The sequence below is a fragment of the Muntiacus reevesi genome, chromosome 3 (assembly GCF_963930625.1).
Source record: "Muntiacus reevesi chromosome 3, mMunRee1.1, whole genome shotgun sequence".
Classification (NCBI taxonomy): domain Eukaryota; kingdom Metazoa; phylum Chordata; class Mammalia; order Artiodactyla; family Cervidae; genus Muntiacus; species Muntiacus reevesi.
Window position 1 is genome coordinate 7,569,248 of NC_089251.1, and position 24,204 is coordinate 7,593,451.

General features: G+C 55.3%; 1 protein-coding gene and 1 long non-coding RNA gene across 3 annotated transcripts; one reads left to right on the plus strand and one right to left on the minus strand.

Moving 5' to 3' along the window:
* Window positions 1-5,204: 5,204 nt before the first annotated feature.
* Window positions 5,205-21,236, minus strand: URM1 (ubiquitin related modifier 1). Of its 2 annotated transcripts, none has more exons than XM_065928343.1 (5): window positions 21,162-21,236; window positions 16,711-16,781; window positions 8,453-8,534; window positions 6,882-6,930; window positions 5,205-6,512 (listed from the first exon to the last, which is right to left on the minus strand). In XM_065928343.1, the coding sequence occupies exons 1-5, from the start codon at window positions 21,194-21,196 to the stop codon at window positions 6,444-6,446; spliced, it is 306 nt and encodes a 101-aa protein (XP_065784415.1). In that variant the 5' UTR covers window positions 21,197-21,236; the 3' UTR covers window positions 5,205-6,443. The 2 variants fall into 2 exon arrangements, with proteins under 2 accessions (XP_065784415.1, XP_065784416.1); XM_065928344.1 differs by lacking the exon at window positions 21,162-21,236 and adding an exon at window positions 20,946-21,135.
* Window positions 21,237-21,336: 100 nt separating this feature from the next.
* LOC136162652 (uncharacterized) lies at window positions 21,337-23,192 on the plus strand. The gene is made up of 2 exons (XR_010662162.1): window positions 21,337-21,487; window positions 22,733-23,192. It is a non-coding gene; the product is annotated as an uncharacterized lncRNA (long non-coding RNA).
* Window positions 23,193-24,204: the final 1,012 nt, after the last annotated feature.

The window sequence follows — 24,204 nt, forward strand, 5'->3', positions numbered from 1 at the left end:
TGGCCCTCATCCTTTCACTGGGGCTGGTTCCTTTCTGTGTGCCTGTCTGTCTGTCCACTGGATGGAGATACTTCTGGACAGGCAATGTCAAACTCTGTTCATCTTCCCCTTCCCCCTCCTCCCAGGCACTGGCATACACATAGTACAGGTGCTCCCTAAATGTGACTCATTGCCAAGTGCCCTGAGGTCCCCCGGACCGTTAAGAACCAGGGGGCAGGGGCAGGGGTGGGGGCGGGTGCTTTGCTCTACCATCGCCTAAGCCCAACGCCCCTCTCACCTGCAAACCGTCAGTAGCCTAACTGGTCTCCGTTGTAGGCCAGCTTGCCTCTATATTCCGCCCCCCTCCCCCTGACTTGCTACACTCCAGAGTCAGCAAACCTTTAAATATGTAAATCTGAACTTCTCAGACCTTCCAGGATCCCCACTGCGTTTAGGGTAAAATCACAGAGCCTTCCAGCATCCTTCAGGGCCCTGCGGGGTCAATCCCGGCTCTAACGCTACTTCCCCTTCACGCTCCAGCCTTGCCAGAGCTTTTTCCCTCCCAGAACTCCCCAAGTTCTTTTTTGCCTGTTGGCTTTGGAGGTGCCCCTCCCTCCTCCTCGGCGCCCGCCCGCCTTCACCTCGCTGGCCTCTCCTCTCCTTCGGGTGCTCTCCTTTCCTGGCGTTCTCCTCCGCTGGGCATCTCCTCCAGGGACGTCTGCCCACGGCTGAGTCCCCGCCTAGCACACAGTAGGCAGGCTATAAATACCTCTTCAGTGACTGGCGGGAGGACCCTTCAAGGCTCCTTCATTTCCCTGAGGGTGAGGGGAACTGATCCTCCTCTTTCCAGGACAGCTTTAAGTAGTTCTGACAGACACCCGTGCAGAGACCCCTCTCATCCTCTCCGTCCTGTGTTTTGCCAGGCTGGTCTGGGGCTGGGCCTGGATTATAATTTATGAACAGACGCAGGGTGCCTCCTGGGTTTCAGTTCTGAGTGTGCACTTACACAAGTCCTCTCCATATCTTCTGGGGCATCCATATCTCACATCAAGGGTGGGAATCTATGGTGGCAGTCGGCTTCCAGTTCTGGCTCTGTCACCTGCCACTGGGGACAAGGGACTTAGCTAGCCACCAACCTCAGTTTCTTCATCTGTAAAATGGGGCTGCTAACAGTGCCTACTTCCCAGGGTCGTTGTGAGGAGTCAACAGGTTCCTACCTTTAAGGCGCTTAATGCTTGGTACTTAAGGCACTTGTCATAGTTATGATTATCAGATGGAGCATTCCCAGGGAGTTAGGACCTGATAAGCAGGGCTCCCTCTCTATAAAAACTCAATTTCAAGTATTACTCATTGGAAGCCTTTTTCCTCAGCTTCCTTAAGAAATTCCAAGAAGTTCATGGGGTTCGTGTTGAAGTCAGCAATGGCTATTCAGTGATTGGCTGTGGACAGGGCGCTGTACTAGGCTCTCAACGCAAAAGAATCAGGAAGCCCTACTTCCTGTTCCAGTGAGGAACACAGACCCACGGAGACTCGCAGTTGAGTGGTGGCCCACAGAGTGAGCAGAGGAGGGGATTTCAGCGGCAGGAGCGAGGCTGCTTTGGTGCCTGGGGAACCCTGGGGTACATGGAGAGCGGAAAGGGGAGAATGGCCAGGAACTGGCTCTATAGACCTGTAGACTGAGAGCCTTCTCTGCACCAGACCTGGCTGGGCTGGGCTGGGGTAGGCTTATATCAGACCTAGACAGAGCCCCTGCCCTCCTGGACCAGAGTGGCTGTCCAGTGGAAGAGACAATGACCAGACAAGAATGAATAGATTCCACGCCCCTCTCACACCCTCCTGCTCCCCCACCCCACCCCCACATCCCTGGCAGAGCTGAGATATCCAGGAGCCCGCCAGGAGGTATCCTGGGAGTAAGCTCTTGTCCTTGGCCTGAGTCTCAGGACCCCTAGCGGGGGTGTGGTCTCTGGAGATGGTATCTTCAGCCAGGGGGGCTTGAGACTGCATCTCCCCTCTCTTATCCGGCAGCACAGCCTTTTAAGGGGGTGACCCGCTGACCTCTATACTGTTTCCCCTCACCCTCCAGCTCCAAGTCCCTGGGGCAGGAGCTTAAGGCAGGAGGGCTCCGGAGGCCTTAGGTTTAATGCAGATGTGTGTGTGTGGGGGTGGCGCAGGATTGAGTCTTCAAATTCTGGGGTCCCCTGGGCAGTCTTGGGGAGCTCAGTCAAGGTCAGGGGCCTAAGTTAGGTCCATGGGAGTGCAGGGCCGAGATGCGGGTGCCCGGCCCAGGAGAGGGAGGGGGCGATGGGCAAAGGGTTTAGGCGAGGGAGCAGGCGGGGCACTGGGAGTGTAGGATGCAGGATGGGGGTGGGAGGGCGAGGGGTCCTGCCGGTGCAGGGGCGGGGGGTGGCCCCCGGGGAGGGGCACGCTATGTCTTTAAGAGCTGCCTGAGCGCAGGTTGCAGCTGCCTGGCCAGCCCGAGAGACAGCGGAGATTCATTACCCGCCGACACAATGACCATTGATGGCCCCGTGGCGTTATTCAAATCCAGTACCAATTGCAGCCGAGCCCCTTTCTCCGCGCCAGGCCCGTATTGTTGGAGCGGCCCACTAAAAGCCCGCCCCGGCCCCGAGCCGCCAGAGGCGCCCGCTCGGGCTCAGCCCTGCGCCTCGCCAGCCCGCCGGCTCCCAGCCCGGCTCCCCGGGCGCTGCAGGTGACCCGGCGGCGCATTCCAGAGCTCCCCGCCGTCCCAGCCACCGCCGCCGCTGCCACCGCCGGCGCCCCGGCCGCGACTCAGCCACAGGGAGGGAGAGCGCCCGAGCCGGTGCGTGCGCGGGGCTGGGCGGGGGCGGGAGACCCACCGGTGCAGCAGCCCGGACCCCGGGTTCGGAAACGCGACCCCGCCTCGGTCCCCCGTTTTTCGGATTCCCAGCGAACCCGGGGAGCCCAGGCTGGGGGCGGGGAGAGGGGAGTCGGGGTTCCCCAGGCCTGACACAGAAGGCTCCCCCGACCTGGGGCGGCGCAGAGACCCAGCGCGGGCTACTCTAGGGACCCCGGGCCGCGATCGAAGGAGACGCACGCCGGGGGCGACGGGGATCCCCACGCAGGGTCGGGATCCGCGTGCTTGCTCGTCCACCTTACCGCGGGATGGGCCGCGACTGCCGAGCGTCTGCGAGGTCCGCGCAGCTCCGGAGATCTGGTCCGGTGCTTTACAGGAGCGAAGCGGAACCCCGCAGGAGACCGGGGCCCTGAACTCAGGGGCTTCGCCACTGATTGTCCAAACGCAATTCTTGTACGAGTCTGCGGCCAACCGAGAATTGTGGCTGGACATCTGTGGCTGAGCTCTGGGAGCGACAGGGGCGGGAGCCGCAGGGAACCAAGCTCGGCGCGGGCGAGACCCCTCGGGTGGCGGCTTGCTGGCCCCAACGCGAGGATCGCGGCCCCGGCCGGGCGCGCAAAGGAGGGACGCCGGTCCCTGTCACCAGCGCCGCCATCCTCCTCTCTTCGTCGTCGTCCTCGTTCTCCTCCTCCTCTGCGGGTGACCAGTCCTGGCTGGCGGGGTCCTCCAGCCGATCGCGTCGTTTCCCCCTTTTTCAAATTTCGGCCGGGAACGAAGCTGGCACGCTGCGGCGGGGCCCAATTGTGGTCCGGAGAGCTCGTCCTCGGCCAGAGCCGCAGGAAGTCGGGGGCGAAAGGAGATGCCGGCGTACTGCGCTTGCTAACTCGTTTTGAATTGATTCTAACCTAGCCTCCCCTGCCAATACCCCCAAAACAAGCCTAAACCGACCCCTAAATCCCCAATAAACCGACCCTTCCCGCCAGCTCCTCCAGACCGACCGATGGGCTGAGCTTCCTCCGGCTGATGCTGGAGTCGGAGAAGCGTCCAGAAAGATGCGCTCCAGCCGGGCAATCGCCTCGGCTTGGGAAACAGAACTTGGAAAACGAATCCTTTTCATTAAAGACAAATCTTCTGAGATAGTGAGGTTTATTTGTTTATTTCCTCAAAAGTGGGTTCAGGAGTTACCTTGGCAGGGGGGCAACTGGGTGGTGTTGGGTCTAAGCCCGGGTCATCCATCCCTGACCCTTAATGTGCTCAAGCTGGAAAATGACCCCAAATGCTGTGGAGTGTGGCCCTGGCCAGCTTCAGGGCACCCCTCCTTGCGTGGAGAACCTGCTTTCCCCAGCAGCGCGTCTTCCTGCCCTACTCCTCAGCAGTAATGCACTAATTGGGGTGCTGGGGAGGAACAGCTAGCCCGTTTCTACCCCTCTCCCCAGTGCAAGCAGGAAAGGAGTCCTCTCACCCAGTTTCCAGGACTTGGAATACTGTGGAGGGTGGGGTAGGGAGTGGGTAACGGGGGCACCGTAAAGCCCAACGGGGCTGAAGTCCTCCCTTCCCTGGAGGAAGGAACTTCCAGGTTACAAGAAGCCAGACAGGCTGATCCTTAAAGTGAGGCTGTCCCTTGCCCTGCTGCTTAACATGGAAGACCCTGACCTCAGCACCTAGAGCGGCTGGTCACACAGCCTCTCCCTTGACAGGCACCTGCACCCATGCTGGCCTTCCCTTGCACCCGTAACCTCAACATGGCTACCCCCCACCCACCCACACACCCAGAGGGCCTTCCTCCACCTGCAGCAGTGCCGGGGAGCAGCTCACCAGCCAGGGGGTCATCTGTCCCCAAGGCCTTGAGACAGCACAGCCCCTAGCACTGCTAGGGCAACTGTTCGGCACTTCTGTCCCACTGCAGAGTGAGAGCAGTTCCACCTTAAATTATTAACATTTAGTGAAGAGCAATGTTTGGGGCGGGATGATGTTAATGCCCTATTCCCCCCCCCCCCCCCCAAGTCTCCCTCCAGCAAACAAAGCTTTTTCTCCAGGTCATGGGAAGTGGGGCTCAGCAGTCTTAACTATGCCTCCTCCGTTCTAAGGCTGCTGGCTGTGGCTTGTGGAACAAAGCCTGGCCTCGGACAGACGGGTAGGGAAGTGTCCTGGGACCCAGACTGGTCAGCACAGACAGGCCCTGCCACCCCTTCTTCAGATGGCCCAACCATATCATCCCTTCTCAGTGTCTGGATAGTCTGGGTTTCAAGTCCTGCTCTTTTTTGGGTGAAGGGCAGTTCTGAAAGCCCTGGGGTGAGGACAGGGAGGGTGGGACCAGAGAAGAGACTGCCAGCTGGGGGAACATGGGGTCCCACCAGTTTCGGTTTCTAAGGATGAAGTTCCAGGCAAGGCCAGTAAACAAGTTAGTCTTTTATTTGCCCAAGGCCAGCTGTTGCAGGCACTGAGGCCCCAAGACTTCCAGAAGGGATGGGGGTGGGGGGAGTCACCCTGCCTCCCAGGTGCTGCCTGCCCCATCCTGCTTCTTGCAGGAGATGGGAGAGTAGATAAAGTGTGCCCTTGCATCATCAAGTATCTCAATTTTGTATGTGTGTCAGTCACTCAGTTGTATCCGACTCTTTCGACCCCATGGACTGTAGCCCACCAGGCTCCTCTGTCCAAGGGATTCTCCAGGCAAGAATACTGGAGAGGGCTGCCATTTCTTTCTTCAGGGGATCTTCCCAACCCAGGGATCGAACCCACATTTTTTGCATTGCAGGTGGATTCTTTACTGTCTGAGCCACCAGGGAAGTCCCCTCAGTTTTCAGATATAAAAATTCTGTTGACGTTGGGGAGGAAACTGAGGCACATAGATTCCCCCCCACACCAGGCCTCTATTTGCCAGTCCAAGGCCTAGCTACACCCTCCCGCTCTCCACCCCCCCGCGGAATGAGCTGCACACAGGCAGCCCTTTGCCTTGGGGGTGGGGAGGGTCTCAGGAGCCCATCTGGTGGCCTGTGTGGGGGGAGGCTGGCCAGGGTCAAGGGCTGTGGGTGGGGGAGCAGGAGGAGGGGTGTGGTTGGAGGAGCAGCTGCTGTGTGTGTGTGTTGGGGGGGGGGCGGTCGGTGCTGAATAGGGGACCCCAGCTGGGGTTCCATAATGATATCAATGGGGGACAGGCAGAGCCCTCTGCTGTCCAGATGGGGAAACTGAGGCGGAGGCTCCTCCCTGCTTTGAGAGGGGAGGGGCCTGCCGTCAGCTAGTGAGGTTCATTCCTCTTCCCCGGGAAGGCACCGCAGCCCAGGAGCGGCAGTGCCTCGTCAGCAGTCACTCAGGGAGACACAAGGAGGGACAGCAGCTGGTCACCTGGCCGCACAGAGTGGCACCGGCCATGCGGAGGGGCACCCTCCCCCATCTCAGCTGCTGGGAGGAGGAGTGCCCGGCTCGGGCGCCTGCCTTCCCCTGCTCACGTGCCCGAGAAAGGCTCATTTTTAGCACCTGGCCTCTTTTCCCTGCCTGGAGGGAGCTCAAGGGACAAAGTAGGGAAGAAAGCAGCCAAGGGGGACAGGAAGATCTGGAAGTAGGGCCCCAAGGGACTGTCTGATTCTTCTGCTCTCCCCACCCCAAGGGGGTCCGGCACAGAGAGGGGCCCTTAGCCGCCGTGCAGCGTGGAGATGAAGAGGACGCTGTCTTGGTCCTGAAGCTGGTAGTCCAGCTCACCCTGGTCCAAGAGAGAAATAAGAAGACTGTCAAGGGCACTTTTCCAGTTTCTCCCCTGGGTGTTGAGAGGGGAAGTGGGGGGCGGGGGCTAGCTGCTTTGAGAGGGGAAGACAGAATCTACCAGAAAGAAGTGGGTACCCTATCTGTTAACTAGCAAACCTCCAGGATGGAGGGCAGCTCACGACTTCCCCAGAGACCCACACCTTCCTCATTCAGGGTGGGAGGCTTGAGAAGCCAGCATCTGGACTCCAGGTTTGGAAAGAGGGTGAACCTGCCACTCTGTTTGGGCCTGATGAAAGTTCCAAGGCTTTCCTACCACAGTGGTGGGTTGGGGACGGGTCGAGGGAGGGCTGCTCCCTGAGGTACTGACCAGCAGTTCCCAGTCGGCATCGTTAACCAGCACCAGAATCCCTGGTCGCCTGTGGGAAAGACGGTGGTGAGTAGCAGGGCATGAATGGCAGGAGCTGGCGAGAGCAGGGGCAGAAGCTTAGATGTTTGGGCTGCAGAGTCTAAGGGGTAGGGGGGAGCCTTTTCTCTGGAGGGTTCCGGCAGAGAACACCCAGGGAGAGAAGGCGATAGGCAAGTCTGAGGGCCGGATAGAACACACATGCAAATTCCACTGCCACCTCCCAGATCTGGGGCAGATTCTTTTGTTTCCCTGAGCATCAGTTTCTTCATCTGAAAACAGGGTAAATCATAAGTGTCTTCCTCACAAGCTCCCTGGGAAGGATGAAGTGGGATGTCACATGGGAGCTGCCATGGACCCACTGGCAGCAGCCTACCCTTCCAGGGGTCTAACCTCACTGTCCCAGACCTCCCGCATGTGCATCCTGGGGAGGGGGCCATCTTGGCTGCTATGAGTCAGGGAAGGCTGCCAGTGGCCCCCGAGTCTCTGACCACCTGAGAGCTGCCCTGCCTGGAGTAAAGCAGGGAAGGCTGCTATCCGGACAGGCACCTTAACCTCGTTCCTGCGGGCAAGGACCCAAAGAGCACTGCTGTCCTTGGGGGGTGACCGCCCCAGCAGCTGGACCACGACCTGGGCTCCAGGCCGGAGGGCAGCCCAAGCGCCCAGGGCCTGCTGGTGAACCTCTGCTTCCAGGCAGAGGAACAAGTCCCACAGGTGCCCTGCCCACTTCTGTGACGTATGAGGATGGCCTTGTTGTAGGGGTAAAGTGACTTCTTGGCACACAGAACCTGGATCCTTTCCCAGGAGGCTGAGCTGGGCCTGAGACAGACACAGAAGCTTTGGGCCAGGCGAGGGGTGTCCTCAAGTGAGCACAAATGCACACGTGTGTGCGCATGCATGCAGTGACCCCCTGTAACCTGAGACCTGCATTGTACAGCTCAGTATCTGAGGCACACTTCAGTTTAATTTCCATTCAGAGAAAACTGAACACTTGGTTCCTCAGTCACACTAGCAACATTTCGAGGGTTCAGTATCCTCAACGCCTAGCAGCTACCACATTGGATAGTAGACAGAGAACATTTCCATCATTGCGGGAAGTTCTATGGGAGGGCACTGTCTGTCCCAGGTTGTCAAAGAATGAGAGAGACTTTGGGGAGCATCTTTTCTCAGTGCTGCCTGCAGAGAGAGTGCAGTTGAGCCCAGAGAAGGGAAGTCACTTGAGCAAGGTTCTTTGGCAAGTTTGTGGCATCCAGAAGGCAGGACCTAAGTTTTTGGGGTTTTTTTGGGTAAATTTACCAATCTCCTGACCCGGACTTTGGGGGGAAAAAAAAAAAACCCCAATAGTCCGATGTAGTAACAAGAAAACTGAAATAAACTTCAACAGAGTTGGGCAGAAGCAGTCCTTCCTTGGAGGGCTAAGAGGAGGATAAAGGGGAGAGGAGGACCTGGAGGAGGCAGAGTCTGAACCAAGGCCAGGGGTTCAAACCTCCTTCCCTCAGCCCGCCCTCCTTGGGGAAGGGAAGAAAGGGACTCACACGCTATCTCCTTGGATGAACAGCTCTGGCCGCTCTTTTAGCAAATTCTTCTTGATCCAGACAAGGAGGCTGCGGATGTCCCCTGGAGAGGAAGGCACAGAACAAAACTAATGTCAAATTCAAGTGCTTTCTGGCCCTGAGGGCCTTGCCTGGAGCAGGAGGAAGTGAACCTGGGGCTCAGAGGGCCTCTTTTAGACCTGGCTGTCAGGGTGCCTGGATCTGTGGTTTCCAAGGTGAGGAAATGGACTTGGAGAGACCAGACAGGTCTTCTCAGAGACAGTGGCACCTGGCATTGCTGAAAGCTGGAAGAAGAGGTAACGGGGACTCAAGGTGGAGAGTGGGAGGAACAGTCAATGTCCGAAAGGGTAGACACACTCACGAGGCCTAGGAGATGGTCTGCAGGCTTCTCAGAGAGCCCCTCCACCTCTATCTCCCCAGCCAGTCCCAGATGGGGAGCATTTGGCTTTGCTCTTGGAAGGTCTGCATATATTTCCCTTTGTGAGGGAAGAAAAACAATTGCTGAGCCGATAACATCAGTTAATTTCCTCTGGCAGAAGGAGAGAAGGATCCTTCACCAGAAAGAGATGCTGACAAATCACAGTCCCTCCACTCCCCCTTTGCAGAGCCCTCCAGGTCAGGGGCAGCTACCCTGAGGAAGCAAGAGGCTGAGGGTCGACAGGGCCTCTCCTGCTTGGCTGGACACTGAGACCTGCCTCTGTGTGGTTCTGGGGCAGCCACCAAGCTCTGCACCTCATCTGGAGGCTAGAGGCCACATGTCCCCAGGGCCACCTCTCCTTTTCTGGGGGCCAGGTCCCAGGCCACGCACACTATCACCCACTCGAAGGCTATGGCTCTCAATGATCCACTCCTCAAGCAGAGCATCCCCGAGGCTGCAGGAGTTTTCTCTCCCTGAGAGGACAGCTAGTCTCTGGGAAGCCAGCAGGGGGCTGGAGGTTAGCCATGCCCCTCCTGAGTCAGTCTCAGAGGGGGCTGCTGTCCTGGGCCTGTGTCAAGGCAAAGGCCAGGGGCTCAGCTGGAGAAGCGCCCACGCAGTGCCTTGGTTTCCCTGGCTGAAGGCGGACTCCCAGCACACAGGCCAGGAAAAGGCTGCAGGTCAGGAAGGGGCCCAGCTCTCCCCAGGCTAGGCCCAGTACATGTTACCCACAGCACCAGCCTCGGGAAGGGTTTCAAGGCGCTCTCACGAGCCTGCCTGCCACCCCCTCAGGAGGCAGGCAGGCTACACCCTGGATGGCCTGGTTCACTCTGCTCTGTGCCAGCTCCCCTGGATCGTCTGCCAGCAGAGCACAGGGCCACAGGCAGTGGCCACGGGCTGAGACTGCGCCTTTCCATTTTAATTCCTGCTTTTAAACAAAGCCGACTGGAGTCCTCAGGGTCCCTGGAGCGGGCAGGGATGGGGCATACTGCCTCCAAGTAGCTGTAGTCCATTTCGACTCCTGGCTGGGTTCCTCCCTGAGGCCTGGGTTTCAGAGGTTTCCCCGTGGCCTCCATCTTGGCACTGTCTGGTGGGCCGCCAGCCCATACATCTTGTGGCCGCTCGATAGAGCTGCCGGGGTCTGACACATCCGTCAGCCAGCCCCCGCGGGCGGGGCTCTGCCTGTGTGTGCGGGGCTCGGAGGGCCTGGGCAGGGCCTGGCCTGAGGGCCACCAGCTGCACCTCCACAGCCCCCGCTGGCCTGTTCCGAACCAGGACTCCCTGGGTCACCGCCCCGGCTCCCTCTAAGCAGGGACCTGTGCTCTGCTCTCATGGGCTGGGGGCGGTGGGGAGAACTAATGGTCATGTCGGGGTCATCCCAGTGACGGCAGCATCATGGCGTCCCCAAGGGCTGGGCCGAGGGGCGTCTGCTGCGGGTGCTGGCTCATTTATCATGATGCTCCTCTTTGCTGAGGTCATTCCCTCCCTCCTCTGCGCCCCCCCAGGCCTGCTCACATTCTTGATAGCCTGTTACCATGGTGAGGCCACCGCATCACCACCCGTATTGTTCCCCCATGCCTGGATTTGGGGGTGGGGAGAGGTGGAACTCCCGACTCCCTTCGCAGGCTGCAAGGGCCACTTGGCCTGGCCTGAAACACACCCCCAGGGACATCTTGCTAGGCTTGCTGAGGCCCAGACAATATGCAAATAGCCTCCAAGCCAGATGGTCGGCTTCCAAAGGCGCCCAGGGGAGGAGGAAGGGTTAAGCAGAGTCAGGGGCTGGTGGTGGCTTGGGGATGGCTCCGGGAACCTCACTGTCACCTTCCCTCTCTGCGTCCTCCTGCTTTCTGTGGCTTCCCATGGTGGCTGCCCTCCAGGGATCCCAGGAAATTGCTCAGGAGACAAATATTTACTGAGCAGCTACTATGTGCCAGGTGCCGCGGAGACGGCGGAGAACAAGATGGACACAGAGCCTGCCTGTGTGGAACCACACGCCAGCAGGGGAGGTGGACGGTACTTCATTAGTCGTGACAAATGCGTTCTCCTTTGTGTGGGAGCAGGATGAGTTTTTCTGAGGGTGTTCACATTGAAGCTGAGGCCCCAGGGTTGAGTCGGGTGGGATGGGGGGAGCATGCCAGGCAGAAGGAAGAACATATGGGAAGACCTGAGGCAGGCTGGAATTGGCAGGTTCAAGGTGACAGATCTGAGAAGACCAGAAGGTCAGCACGAGATGCGGCCAGGGAGGCAGCCTTGGCTGCGGGGTCCTTGAGAAGGGGCTGCTGGGGAAGAGGGCCCCCTCCTCGGGAGCCTGAGCCCTAGCACACAGCACAGAACCTCGCACACAAAACGCCCTGGACATGTTTACTGAGTACATGGGTCTGAGTTTGGCTGCATCATTTCCTAGTTAAATGACCTTGGGTAAGGAACTCTCTGTAGCTTCCTTCTTTGTAAAATGGGAATGGTAAAAATGCCTCTGAGGGGTGTTGTGAGGCTCAAATAAGATGATCCATGGAAAGCTCTTGGCACTATGCCTGGCATAGCGATGCTGTTAATTCTTCCATGAGCCAGAGAAAGAACCCTTCAGTTTCTCTTGCTGCCCCCTTTAGATGTTTAGACTCCTCAGAGGCTCCCTGGACAGTCCTGGTGGAAGGACTCATGCTGAGGGCACACGGCACCAGGGCAGGGAGATGAACACCCCAACCCCATGTCAGGCTTCCTGTGCAGGAGGCCTCGGGACCTGGCCTGCCCACTGTGGGAAGAGCAAGTGATGGGGCTGCTACTCTCGTGGTGGAGCGGTTATGAGTTTGGGTTCTGGAGCTGGAAGGCCCTGGGGTGTGCGCTAGATGGCCCTGGGTAGAAGTCACTTCACCTAAGTCTCAGGGCCATCCTTGGACAAGGTGGGGATAATAACCCAGCTCTTGAAGCCAGTGGCAGGCCTAGCACGGTGTCAGACAAGACAAATGTCCCTGTTCCTGCGGTGATTCAGGATTCCTTATCCCGGGGGCTGCCAGAACCTTCCCCTAAAGGCCGCTGGGAAAGGGCACCATGTGTACCCCTCTTAGACCAACAAAGGCTCCCACCAGAATCCCATGTCCCAGTGGATCTGTCCTTGTCTGGGGGCGACCACCACCTACTGTGGCGCCTCCCAGTGGTGTCAACTGAACTTCCGGTCTCATCTGATCTCGCACAGCCGACCCTCATCCAACCTCTTCTTGCAAGGCTTCCAGGGAGAGCTTTTCTCCCAGCCTGAAATCTGGCTTCCGGTACCTCCCACCCACAGAGCCTAGCTGGGCCTGGGGACCACCACGCCAACGATGCAGACTCGGGAGAGCCAGTCCCCTATGGCTTCTCTCCCCCAGGTTAAGCGGCTCTGGTCCCCACTGAGTCCACCAGGCTCCAGGATAGGATCCTCTGGGAGTCCACCCCAGACCTCAGCTGAAAGCGAAGAAAGAGCTGGGATGGGGGGAGAAGAGAAAAGAGAGTAGAGGGAACATCAGAGGGTCCATTTACAAGTGAATGGGGGTAAGAATGGAACAGTTTGTGGGCTAAACTGGCCTCAGAAGGAGGTTTACAGATGTGCGAGGGGACGCTCCTCATTGTTTAATTAAGCAGAAAGTGGATCTTTTCAAAAGCAATTTTGCACAGGGACTGGGAGGGGTGAGGGGGAGAGGAGGGTGGTGGGGAGGGGATCAGCAAACAGGCCCCAGAGCGGAGAAAGGAACAGCTGGCCCCAGAGAGGCTGTGAAATGCATGCTAAGCAGTTTAAAGCGCCTGGGAGCTCCCTAGCTGCCCCTGCCTCCCGCGCCAGCCTCCCTTCAATACAAAGGCAGGGCTGAGGAGCAGGGGAAGGTGAGGCACAGTCTCTTCCTGGGACAGGGGCAGGTAAGGCCCACGCCAGGACCATTGAGGTTTGGGCTTTGCTCCAGGCCCCTGACCAACCCTGGTCTGCAAGCCTTGAGTTGAAACGATCCTTGATGCGTTAAAAACCAGCTCTTAGTGGCCAGGGCCCAAAGCCGGTGGGTGCCTCCCAAACTCGGCCACTCAAAGCCTGTTCCGTGGAGGTGGCTGTTAAGAATCCCCACCTCCCTGCACAGGCAGCCGCTCACCGGATCAATGCACCCTGCCTCCCAGAACCATGCGCTCAGATCTGGAAGCAACTTCTCCAAACTCCAGGTGTCAAACTGATAACCAACTCGCGCGTGCTCGTACTTGGTCGTGTCCGATTCTTTGCGACCCCATGGACAGCAGCCCGCCAGGCTCCTCTGTCCATGGGACTTCCCCGGTAAGAATACTGGAGTGGGGTGCTATTTCCTTCTCAAGAGGATATTCCCGAGCCAGGGACTGAACCCCCATCTCCTGCACTGGCGGGCAGATTTTTTATCAATGAACCACCTGGGAAGCCCAATAATCAGCTCAAGACAGACTAAATCAAGTCCAACCTCCCGCGTTACAGGTGGGATAAGAGGCCTGCAGAAATAACTTATTTGCCAGCACATGCTGCCAGGTTGCCTCTCTCGCCATCTCACCCTCTTTGGCCTTTCCCAGCCTCTCATTCCAAGTGGGCCGGGTTGGAAGCTCTCTGCTGGCCCAGGACCCAGGGCCCTGGAGTCCCCTTCTTTGCGAGACTTGTCACAATCCATAATCTTACGGCCGCTGTTTTCTCTGCTGGAGTCTCCAAGACCTGCTTGGCCAAGTGGCAGCCCCTGGGCTGGGAAGGCTGCCAGACGGCAGATCTGGGCATGGGCTTGGGGAGCAGTGAGGCTCCTGTTGGGCTCCGCGTGCCAGGGTGAGACCTGGTGGCTGCCAACCAGCTCTGCCGCTGTGATGTGACCCACGCCTCTGGGCACAGCAGGGCACAAGTGGGAGCCAGAGGTAAAGACCCACAGCCAAGGGCCCAGAACTAAGCACGTGGGCCACCTCCGCTAGCCTCCCCTCCTTCCTTCTATTTCACCCCAGAGAGGGGAGGACAGCCCCCTACCTGCCCCCGAGGCATAGATGAGGGATCCAAAACCTGGGTCTTAGGGACTTCCCTGGTGGCCCAATGGTTTAAGACTCCACGTTTCCAATGGAGGGGGCTTGGGTTTGATCCTTGGTTGAAGAACTAGGATTCCACATGCCATGTAGTATGGCCAAAAGATAAAAATAAAAACAAGACAAACCTAGGTCTTAGCCAGCTTCCCTACTTGAGTAACTCTGGACAGGTCACTCTCTCTCTCTCTCTGTGAGGTTTGGTTTCCTTGTCGATAGATAGTATATACTGGGGTCATCATGAAAAGTGAGATCAGTAACTGCTGGAGCCATGAAAGTGTGAAAACTGGAGAACATCCTGCAGGTCTGAGACATGATGTGATTTGGGGAAGTTCTTGGGATAAATGGCGATGGGATAGTGGTACCCTGCAGGATGGGGCGACCCTGACATCTGCTTCTGAACCCCAACTCTGCCATGGCATAAGCGCATGGTCGGGGGTAAGACCTTGGACATCTCTGGGTTTGGGTTTCCACTGTTTTTTTGGGGGCAGTTCCACTTTTTAAAGTGGAAGTAATGATAGTTACCACCTAGGAATCTGTGACAATTACTTGTACCACCCTCTGGGTTCTGCCTACCCTGCCAAACTCAGCCCGTGCCCGAGGACACTGGCCTTCCCTCGGGTCCTCGACCACAAGGCCTTCTGCCTGGGCGCTTCACAAGTGCCGTCCTCTCTACTTGGAATGGGCCCCAGGCACCTCTGCTCTCCCTCCAATGTGTTAGGCTGGCTTCCTTCCATTCCTCAGGGATTTAGCCTCAAAGTCTTCTCTCTCATTTTCTGTGCTGTGCAGCATGCAGGATCTCAGTTCCTGGACCAAGGACTAAACCTGGGCCATGGCACTGAATGTTCGGATTCCTAACCACTAGGGCACCAGGGAATTCCCTCAAAGACACTTCTCTAAAGAGGCCTTCCCTTACCACCCTGTTGTCTCATTCAAAGCACCCTTTTGTTCTGATGCCAGTGATGACCACCTGTGCTGTTGCACATCTGCGTGTTTACTTCTTCACTGCCTGTCTCCACTTCCATTACTCTGTTAGCTCCATTAGGGCAAGAACCGTATCAGTTTTGCTTAAGATCAAACTGGCACAAAGGAAAACATGTGTGTGTGTGTGTGCGTGCGTGCACGCGCATGCATGTGAGAGTGTGTGCGCGTGCTCAGTAGTGTCCAACTCTTTGCAAACCCCTGGGCTGTCCAGGCTCCTCTGTCTATGGAATTTTCCAGGCAAGAATACTGGAGTGGGTTGTCATTTCCTACTCCAAGGGTACCCCCGACCCAGGGATTGAACCCATATATCTTGCATCTCCTGCACTGACAGGCAGATTCTTTACCCCTGCACCACCTGGGAAGCCTGGCATAAAGGAAAACACGTGTGCATATTCAAAAACATGTGTGCCAACCACAGGAAAGAATAAAGTACTTTCTTCTACGACTGGTACTTGGTGAGCATTCAGTCAATAAATGAATGAAAAGGACTGGAATTATTAAACTTGGGCACTTTCATGTGGAGCAAAAGCAGGGGGAAACAAACCCTAACTTGTGATGTTTTAAAAATGTCCTGGATAAGTCTTTAAGGCTCCATCTTTGAGAGGCTTCTGACAGCCCCTTGTTTCCTCCCAAGGCTGCAGAGCCATCTGTCAAACTAAGAAACCATCACCTATATCATCTCGGACCTTCCCCCACCAGGGACACAATCCCACAGTCCTGACGTTTAACCTCAGCCTCATGCCCACACCCAGCTCCAGGGAGCAGTGCCCCGTACCCTGGCCTCTGAATGTGGCACAGAGACCCGCCCTATGCCACTGCCCTCCAACCCCAAAGGAGGGCCACAGACAGCCTTGGTAGTGGGTGAATCTGGGCAGTAACTGACACTGGGCAGGTGCACGTCCAGTCCCAGAAGAATTCTGTCAAACCTCACTTGACTTTCTCTACTGCCCACCTCCAGGAACCTCATTCCCCTGGCTCCTTGTACAACTGACTTCCTCTTCTTCCCAGAAGTATCTCCGCCCAAGGTGAGATGGGCTCCCATTCCTGAATATTCTGCTCTTGCAAAGATCCACTGCTAGGGCTGCAAAGCCCCTCCACAGTGGCAGTGTCCAGCCCCCGCCTCTAGGCTACGCTGCTATTTACCCAGCTGGACCTCTGGAAATCCTCCTCCCTGCTTCCCCCGATCTGAAGGCAGGGTCTGTCTCCCAGTGCCTGGTACATGGTCTGTGGCATGGGAGGTGCTCAGGGTGTGTTTGCTAAAGAAAAGATGAACAAGTATTTGAATGAACAAATGGAAAAAACCCTCTGTCTCCCTTAGTTAACCTCCCCCCTCCAACCTCCTTGACTGGACACTTTTCTTCTCATTGAAATTCATTTAAGTCCATCTGCATTGTTCCATTCTTGACAAAGGTTATCTCCTTTGTGAGGACATCCCTCTGCAGCCATCCAGTGATGGCAGAGATGCCTGGTACAGTTGGCTGACACCTTTTAGCAACCCTGAGAGATACGGATTACCATCTCCACCTTTCACAGATAAGAACACGGAAGCTCAGAAAGGTGAGGTGACCAGCCTAAGGTGCTAAGGGGATTCAAACTCAAGCCTGAATACAGAACCTACACTTGGAAGGTTGCAGCGATGCCATCTCCTCCCTACAAAGCTGGTTGACTCTGGAGAGGATGGAGGAGACAGCCTGGTGATCTCTCTCCCTTCCTGCCCACGGGCCGGGAAATCCTACCCACTCTCACTGGACTGGGGCTGGGTGACCCTGCGGAGCAGCTCCTGCTCAATGGTGCTCAAAGAGCCCGTACTCACAGGGTTCCTCCTGTCCAGGCAAGGTGACCTGATGCTTCTTCACACCGTCAAACAGGAGCTCCGCACCACCTCTGCAAAGGAGGGCCAGAGAAAGAGCCTCAGAGACTGAAAACTGAGGAGGCTGGCACCAGATGCCCAAGAGATTCAGAGACCAAGGTTCAGGAACACCTTGGGTACCAGCCACCAATTCTCCAATGTGGCTTCTTGATGTGGTAAAGCAGGACAGAAATAATGTTTATTAACATTTAAGTACCCAAACTTTCAGACTCTGGTTTTGACTCCTCTGCTTCCTCAAGAGGTAGCTTAGCACACAGGGGCAGAGCACAGGCCCTGAGGTGGAGACCAGGCCCCACCCGGGCCTAACTGGTGAGACCCTAGGCACGGAACGACATCTTCTCAAGCCTCAATATCTCCATCTGCAGAAATGTTGAGCAGCTACCTCGTGGCACACTGGAGCTCCTAGGTACAAGGTCTCCCAGGGCCAGGTGACACTCTGAAACCCCCCCGCCTGTGCCCTGTCCCCACCCCTGCTGCTGGCCTGGTGGGCAAGCCAAAGTGCTAGAGAGCGAGAGGACCCCCCTGGACTTAGCAGTAAGCTTGCCCTTTACAAGGACATTTGTCGTCTCATTTCACCTTCATGGGATCCCGGGGAAGGAAAGAGGGAGGCAGATGTTATTAACGCTGACCAACAGAGAAGCAAGTTGGGGCCAGGAGAAGTTAAGTGACTTGTCCAAGGCCAGATAGGCAGTGGCTGAACTAGGATTTGAACTCTAACTGGTTTCTGGCAGAAACAACTAAGACTCCCCAGAAGGTCAGGAAGCCCCTTGAGGGCAGAATCTGGCTCACTTCTCGGTGCCAACACCTGGCTAAGGGAAGCCTGGGCCAGCAGAGAGGCTCCAGGCCAAGTGCAGATGCCAGAACTCATGGTGCGGACACTCGGGCTCTTTCAGCGCTCCACGCTGCTCCTCCCCCGGAGTCTCGTCTCAGACTTCACGTGGATCTTAACTGAGAAGGCCTTAACAGACTTGGGATGGGTGTGATGACGCCCACCCCACCACCCTTCCCCAGTGCCGGAGAACAGAGGTGTCCTGAGACGGTCCACTGGGAGGCAAAGGCAAGGCACGCATTGTCATGAGGGAAACATGGGGCGACTGTCATCCAAACAAGGTCACGCTTTGTTGATGCAGAAATGTGGAGGGGGAGAGGAGGCCCATCTGTGGCCGCGCGCAGGGCCATTTCAGCTGCAAGCTCATACAGAGCCTCCATTTATCCCCTTCCAAGAGCCCCGCTCTCTCTTGGGTAGGGGCTGGCACATGCAGCAGCTGGGGTGGGGGAGGGTGACAAGCAAGGGGCGACAGGAGTTGGGGGGTCAGAGGAGTGGGAACTGGAAGCGCTGGCACCCAAGCAAACAACCCAGATTGGCCAAACCTGGTGGTGCCAGGCGCAGAGGCCAGCGCCGTTTTCCCTTCACAAGCAGATAAAGAACCAGTCTGGCTCAGCGATTGACCTGTCACTGCTGGCTTTGCCAGTGCCCGAGGGAGGGGTTGGCATTTCTGTGGTCAGAACATCTGGAGGGTATGAAGGTGCACGCCCAGCCTCTGAAGTGATTCAGGGAGGCAAGAGCGGGCCCAATTTGGTCCCAGAAGAAAACCAAAGTCAAACTCTCGTAGTTCCTACAGGATTTATGACTCAAATGCAATCAAGGCATCACAACCCAAGATACCTCGTCTTTTTTCCACTTCCCAGCTCTTGGTGGGAGGTGTCTGTTGGTACCAGTGACTGGTACAGACACTCTTCAAATGGTCTTCACTTTTTCAAGTTTACCTTCATCTTTTTATCTGAAATATTTTACTTTTGTTCATTTCTCCTCTACCTGCGGCGATGCAAGTTCTGCCTAAAACAGGGCCTGGTACACAGCAGGCATTCAAGAAATATTTGCTTAAATGAGTGAAAATGCCCATTTCCCCACTTCTTCTCTGACCCTAATGGCATTCCCTTCCTTTGCCAATACCTCCTGGACTCAAGGAGGAGGAAAAGGGAAAAGGAAGTGGGACTCTCACATCTGGGCTGCAATGACACTACACACATCTGTATTACCTACACTGCATCCTCTGTGACTTGAGAAATTGCTCTGGCAGGACGAGGATGGTAGACCTGGCCAGTGATAGGCGGGAGAAAGGAAACAGCAGCCTTCCGGAGCGTCTATGAGAACTGGTGGGGCTGCGGGGACACAGCCGCTCACGGGAAAGAGGCAAAGTCCCAGCCCTTTGCAATCTTCAAGGATCAAGGTGGCACTCAGAGACAGAAGGGAGAGCCTGATGCGCAAACCGGTTTCTCTGCAAATCTACTAAATTCAGAGTAAAGGGTGAAGGAAGTGGGCTGAGACACAGAAAATTAAAGAAAGGCCAAGGGGAGAAACAGGCACTGACAGAGACAAAAAGAGAAGGTCTCTGGGTTTAGCCTACATATTGGGCATTCCTGCTTCCCAAGAAGCTGCAGTTCTCATGGGACCCTGTGGCGGTGGGTGGTGGGAACACTGTCTTGCCTTGCTGGTGTTCACTAGTGCTCTTGGGGTAAGGGAGACCGAGATGGTGGTGCCAGAAAACAGGAACTCCAGAAAGTCTGTAAGCCCTGGAGGGCAAGGACCACGTTTTCCTCATATGACTTCCCCACTGCTGCCAGCACAGGACCTGGCAGACAGAAGACATTTCTGAAGACAAATGCCACATCTGACTCAGTGAACATGAAAGGTAAATTGGCTGTGGCCGTGGTGGTGGTGGTTTAGTCGCTAAGTTGTGTCCGACACTTTCCGACCCTATAGACTGTAGCCCACCCGGCTCCTCTGTCCATGGGATTTCCCAGGCAAGAAATACTGGAGAGGGTTGCCATTTCCTTCTCCAAGGGGTCTTCCTGACCCAGGGATCAAAATTTCATAGGTGGATTCTTTACCACTGAGCCACCTGGGAAGACCAAGCCAAGCCGACTGTAGATAAGCCTCAACGCTGGTAATCTGTAGCTTGTCTGTCTTCCGTTCTGCTGAGGCCTGTCAAAACAGCAGGGACCTCCTGGAACCTGCAGGCCATGGGGGACATAGCTGGGCAATGGGTCAATAAAGCAAAATAGTCAGGTGGCCAGACTAACACAGTTCTAACTGGAACCATGGGGCCAGACAACATCATCAATTAAAATGCAGTTAACATTCATGAGACTACCCCCTCGTAAGGGACAGCAATGCTGAACACTGGAGGGCATGGACAAAGTTCTATTTATCTTTGTATCCTCTGTGCCTGGCTTGCTGCCTGGCACATGGTAAGCACTCAATAAATGACTGGTGAATGGACTATGCAATGAAGGGAATCCATGAAAGAAACTGGAGGCATCCAATAGAAGGAAAGGCATTTATAGGCAGAAGTTTCCGATTCCCATCCTAGACTTTCCCTTTCACATAAGCCTTGGCTTGTTTATCTTCACACACAGAAACAAATCTAGTCCCAGCTTTTCAACATGACTCTAGAAATTATACCGTCCATCTCTGAACATCTGTGTCTCTGCCTTTTCTCTAAGCTTTGCACTTTTTTTTCCCAGCTCTGAAATCACATTAAAAACCTTCTGTCCGTAAGAGGTAGAAGAGAATAAGACTTCCTCTTTGGTCTGTGTTTCTTTGGTTATTAGCGTGTATGCCCCCATCCTACACTTTTTATCTTGAGCATACTACAGTGGCACAGAGGTAAAGAATCTACCTGCCAATGCAGGAGACCCAAGAGTCAGGTTCGATCTGTGGGTCGGGAAGATCGCCTGGAGAAGGACATGGCAACCCAGTCCAGTATTCTTGCCTGGAAAATCCCTGGACAGAGGTGTCTGGTGGGGTGCAGTGTATGTGGTCGCAAAGGGTAGGACACGACTGAGTGACTAAGTACACGCACATGGACACGCACTAACCCTGTACTGTCAGGGTTAGACTCTACTACTGTACTACCTAGTCCCATATCCCCACCTGACTTAAGGCCTGCAGAAGGCACTCCGTAAGTTTACTAAATGTACCGGAAAGGGTTCAGGTTTGTTTAACACCTTCAAATCTTCGGAAAGGTTAGTCCTATTCGTTCCTGGAAGCTCAGATGCCAGACACACGGGCCTGCTCCAAAATGGAGCTGGCAAACAGGGCCGGGAGGCCTGCTAACCGTCACGCCTTTTGAGTCCCGTAGGGCGCAGGGCATGGAGAAGTGCCAAGAGCATACCTCCAACTCCTGGGTATGCGCATCTATTCCCGGACATACGGCCTCGTCGTCCAGGGAGACCGAACCTCTCAAACTCTCCCAGGCGGGTGGCCAAGCTCAGGGAAGTTGCCGGGTGCCTCGGCGATTCGGTGGTGACAGGCCTCAAGGCAGAGGGAGGGGAGTTACGGGCCCGACAACTTCAATCCATCCCCACGGCGCCCCAGCTCTGTGACTCACCCGAACTCCACCTCCACTGACAAGGGCGCTGCCATGTTGAGGAAGCCGAGGGCACAGGAAACTCCCCACAACTTCCGGCTCTACTGGCCCCCGTTTCCGGTTGCCGCGGACGGAAGAGGCGGGGCCGGGGAAACTCTCCTCTTCAGCTATTGGAGGAAGGTTTGGAGCAGGAAGCTGAGGCCGGAGGACCTTGGTCCTTGTTAAGGGGCGTTTTGGTTGGTCGTCCTGTTTCTTTTCGGGACGGCGCTCAAACTGCCAGGGCGGGAAGCGACTGATATCAGCCACAACTCGGCGGAGGAGAGACCTGGCATCTTTGCGTTGTGACCGTGAGCCACGTTACTGTTTATCTTGCATTAGTTACCAAATTGCCTTCTGTCAGCACACCGCTTGGACGAACCCGTCCACTTGTCTTGAATTATCAGTGGCATCCAAATATTTACTTCCAGCCCAGAAATCTCTCTCTTGAGCCATCGACTCGCAGTCCAACCTCCCTTTCGCCATCGACTTGGATTTCATGCATTCAGCAGATATTTATTGCACGTCCTCCGTGTACCTGGCATTTTGGTCGGTGCTAAAAGATGCCGGTGGTGAATCGGATAGTCAAGTTTCCTGTCTTTAGGGCACTCACAGTCTCGTGGGGGAAACGAATCAAATAAACATACGAGTCATGCTAATAAGTGTAAAATCTCAAACTGATAAATGATCTGGCATCATAAGGACTTCAGAAAGAAAATGGGCTGCACTGGACTTGGGCTGAGCTCTAAAGCCTGAGTCGAGCTAAGTAGGTGGATATGAGGAGAGAAAAGCCGCTGGGAGCATTTCAGCGAGAACGGAAAGTGCAAAGACCCTGGGTAGGAGGACATGCTGGAGCACCAAGGGAAGGTAGAATTTGGGGAGCAGGGGGCCTGATAAGACACGAGGTTAGACGTGTAGGCAGGGGCCAAATCGTGACTTGTGAGCCAGGTAAAAATTTCAGTCTCTTATCCCAAGAGCAGTGGTAGGTAGGCCTTGGAAGGGTTTTGGGGTGTGTGTGTGCTTGTGACATTATTAGAACTGTGTTTTAAAATATCCTTCCTGGGACTTCCCTGGTGGTCCAGTGGTTAAGATTCTGTGCTACCACTGCATGAGGTGCAAGTTTCATCCTTGTTCAGAGAACGAAGATCCCCCATACTACGTGGGGGCAGCCTAAATAGATAAATAAATAAGTAAAACATTCTTCCTGGCTGCAGTGAGAACTGGAAGGAATAGGGAAGGAGATAGGGAGACTACTGGAACCTGTTACAAAAGCGCTAAACCACACTTCCAAAATTGAACTCATCGTTGGTAGCTTAAGGTAGTGTACCCTGGTGGTTAAGAGTGGATGTAAGGATGTGGTCACTGCTAAGGGCTCAGAGTTCAACTGCCAGCTTTACATCCATGTCCCACCATTTCTCATCTGTGTCTTTGATTAAGTCGTTTAACATCTGTGCCTCAGTTTCCTCGTCTGTGCAAATTAAGATAATAGCAGCCCCCATAGGGTTGTCATCAGAACTAAATGAGTTCTTGACACAGTGCCTCGTTTCCTAAAACAGGCTCCCCTGTGTTCCCCATCTCAAGGATACCACTGCCATCCACGGAAGCACCTAAGCAAGAAACCTTGGACAAGAGCAAGAAACCTGTCCCATATCCAGACAGTCACCACGTTTGGGTTTGTCTCCATGCTACCTGATTTTGCAGCCACATGTTCTACCACCACCACCTCTCCCCTGCACCTGCTTCTCTGGCCTGCCTGCTTCCCACCTCCCTGCCTCTGACCTGACTTTCTTATATAGTTCAACTCCACAGACAGCTGTGAGTGCCTTCAGTATATCGGGCAGTGTTCCAAAGCGCTGGCAAAATGAGGAAAGCATCAAAAAAAGAAAACCCCATGGCTAGTGGAAAGAACCCACCTTCACTGTGCTGTGTGAAACTCAAGTTTTTTCAGTCTGTAAAGAAGGCTTTGGGACCAAATGATCTCTTAAAAGGTCCTTTCAGCAAAAATGTTCTAGGGAATTCACTGATGGTCCAGTGGTTAGGACTCAGTACTTTTGCTGCCAAGGGCCTGGGGTTCAGTTCCTGGTTGGGGAACTAAGGTTGTACAAATATATGTGTAGAGTAAGTGTTAGTAGCTCAGTTGTGTCTCAGTTGCGACCCCATGGAATGTAACCCACCAGGCTCCTCTATCCATGGAATTCTCCAGGTAAGAATACTGAAGTGGGTTGCCATTCCCTTCTCCAGGGGATCTTCCCTACCCAAGGGACTGAACCCTGGTCTCCTGCATTGCAGGCAGATTCTTTACCACTGAGCCACCTCACACACACACACACACACACACATATAGTCTAAGATATTTCCACTGGCTCCTCCAAGGGCTGATGTCTAGAAAGCTTGCCTGATTCATCTTAGAGCCTTAGCTCATAGTAAGGAGCTTTATACATGGTAGGGGTTTGGTGAGTGCTTGCCGAATGAATGAATGAATGAATGAGCAAACACATATCAATTCCCTCTCAGTCATTCACTGGCTTCTCTTTCCCAACAAGGTAAAAGCCTCTGATTTGAAGCCATCTTTGGTTAGGCCACGTAGAGTTGAATATTCTCTAACTGCAGACTGCTGCCTGCTGAGCTGGAATGGGAGAGCTAAGGAGCTTTTGAAAAACTTCATCCATTTGACAAACATTCATTGAACACCTAATAAGTGCCAGGCTCAGGGCTGGTGCTGGGAACACAAGGGTGGACTTTTAAAAAAAACCAAGGGGTCTTCCTGGGGCTGCTATTTTGGAAAAGACACAGATGTGAAAATAGACTGCACAGTCCAATCAGTTGTTACGAAGGGGGAACGTGGGGACCTGTGGGAGATGAAAGAAGATCCAGTTCAGCCCCGGGATCAGGCAAGGCTTCCCAAAGGAAGTCACATCTAAGCCCGAGTCCCAGGAAATTGTGGAGGTGGAGGTGGCAGGAGACTTCCCAGAGAAGTGGGAACCCTTCCCACATCACTTCTGGGTAAGTCAGCCCACTCTGACTGCCT

What these genes read in the sequence shown, in the direction of transcription:
- URM1 (XM_065928343.1), bottom strand. Translation starts at nt 21,196, where the DNA reads ATGGCAGCGCCCTTGTCAGTGGAGGTGGAGTTCGG. An exon ending in TCAGTGGAGGTGGAGTTCGG is followed by an intron (nt 16,782 to 21,161) that starts GTGAGTCACAGA and finishes CCTCCTTTGCAG; the next exon opens with AGGTGGTGCGGAGCTCCTGT. An exon ending in ATGCCGACTGGGAACTGCTG is followed by an intron (nt 6,513 to 6,881) that starts GTCAGTACCTCA and finishes CTCTTGGACCAG; the next exon opens with GGTGAGCTGGACTACCAGCT.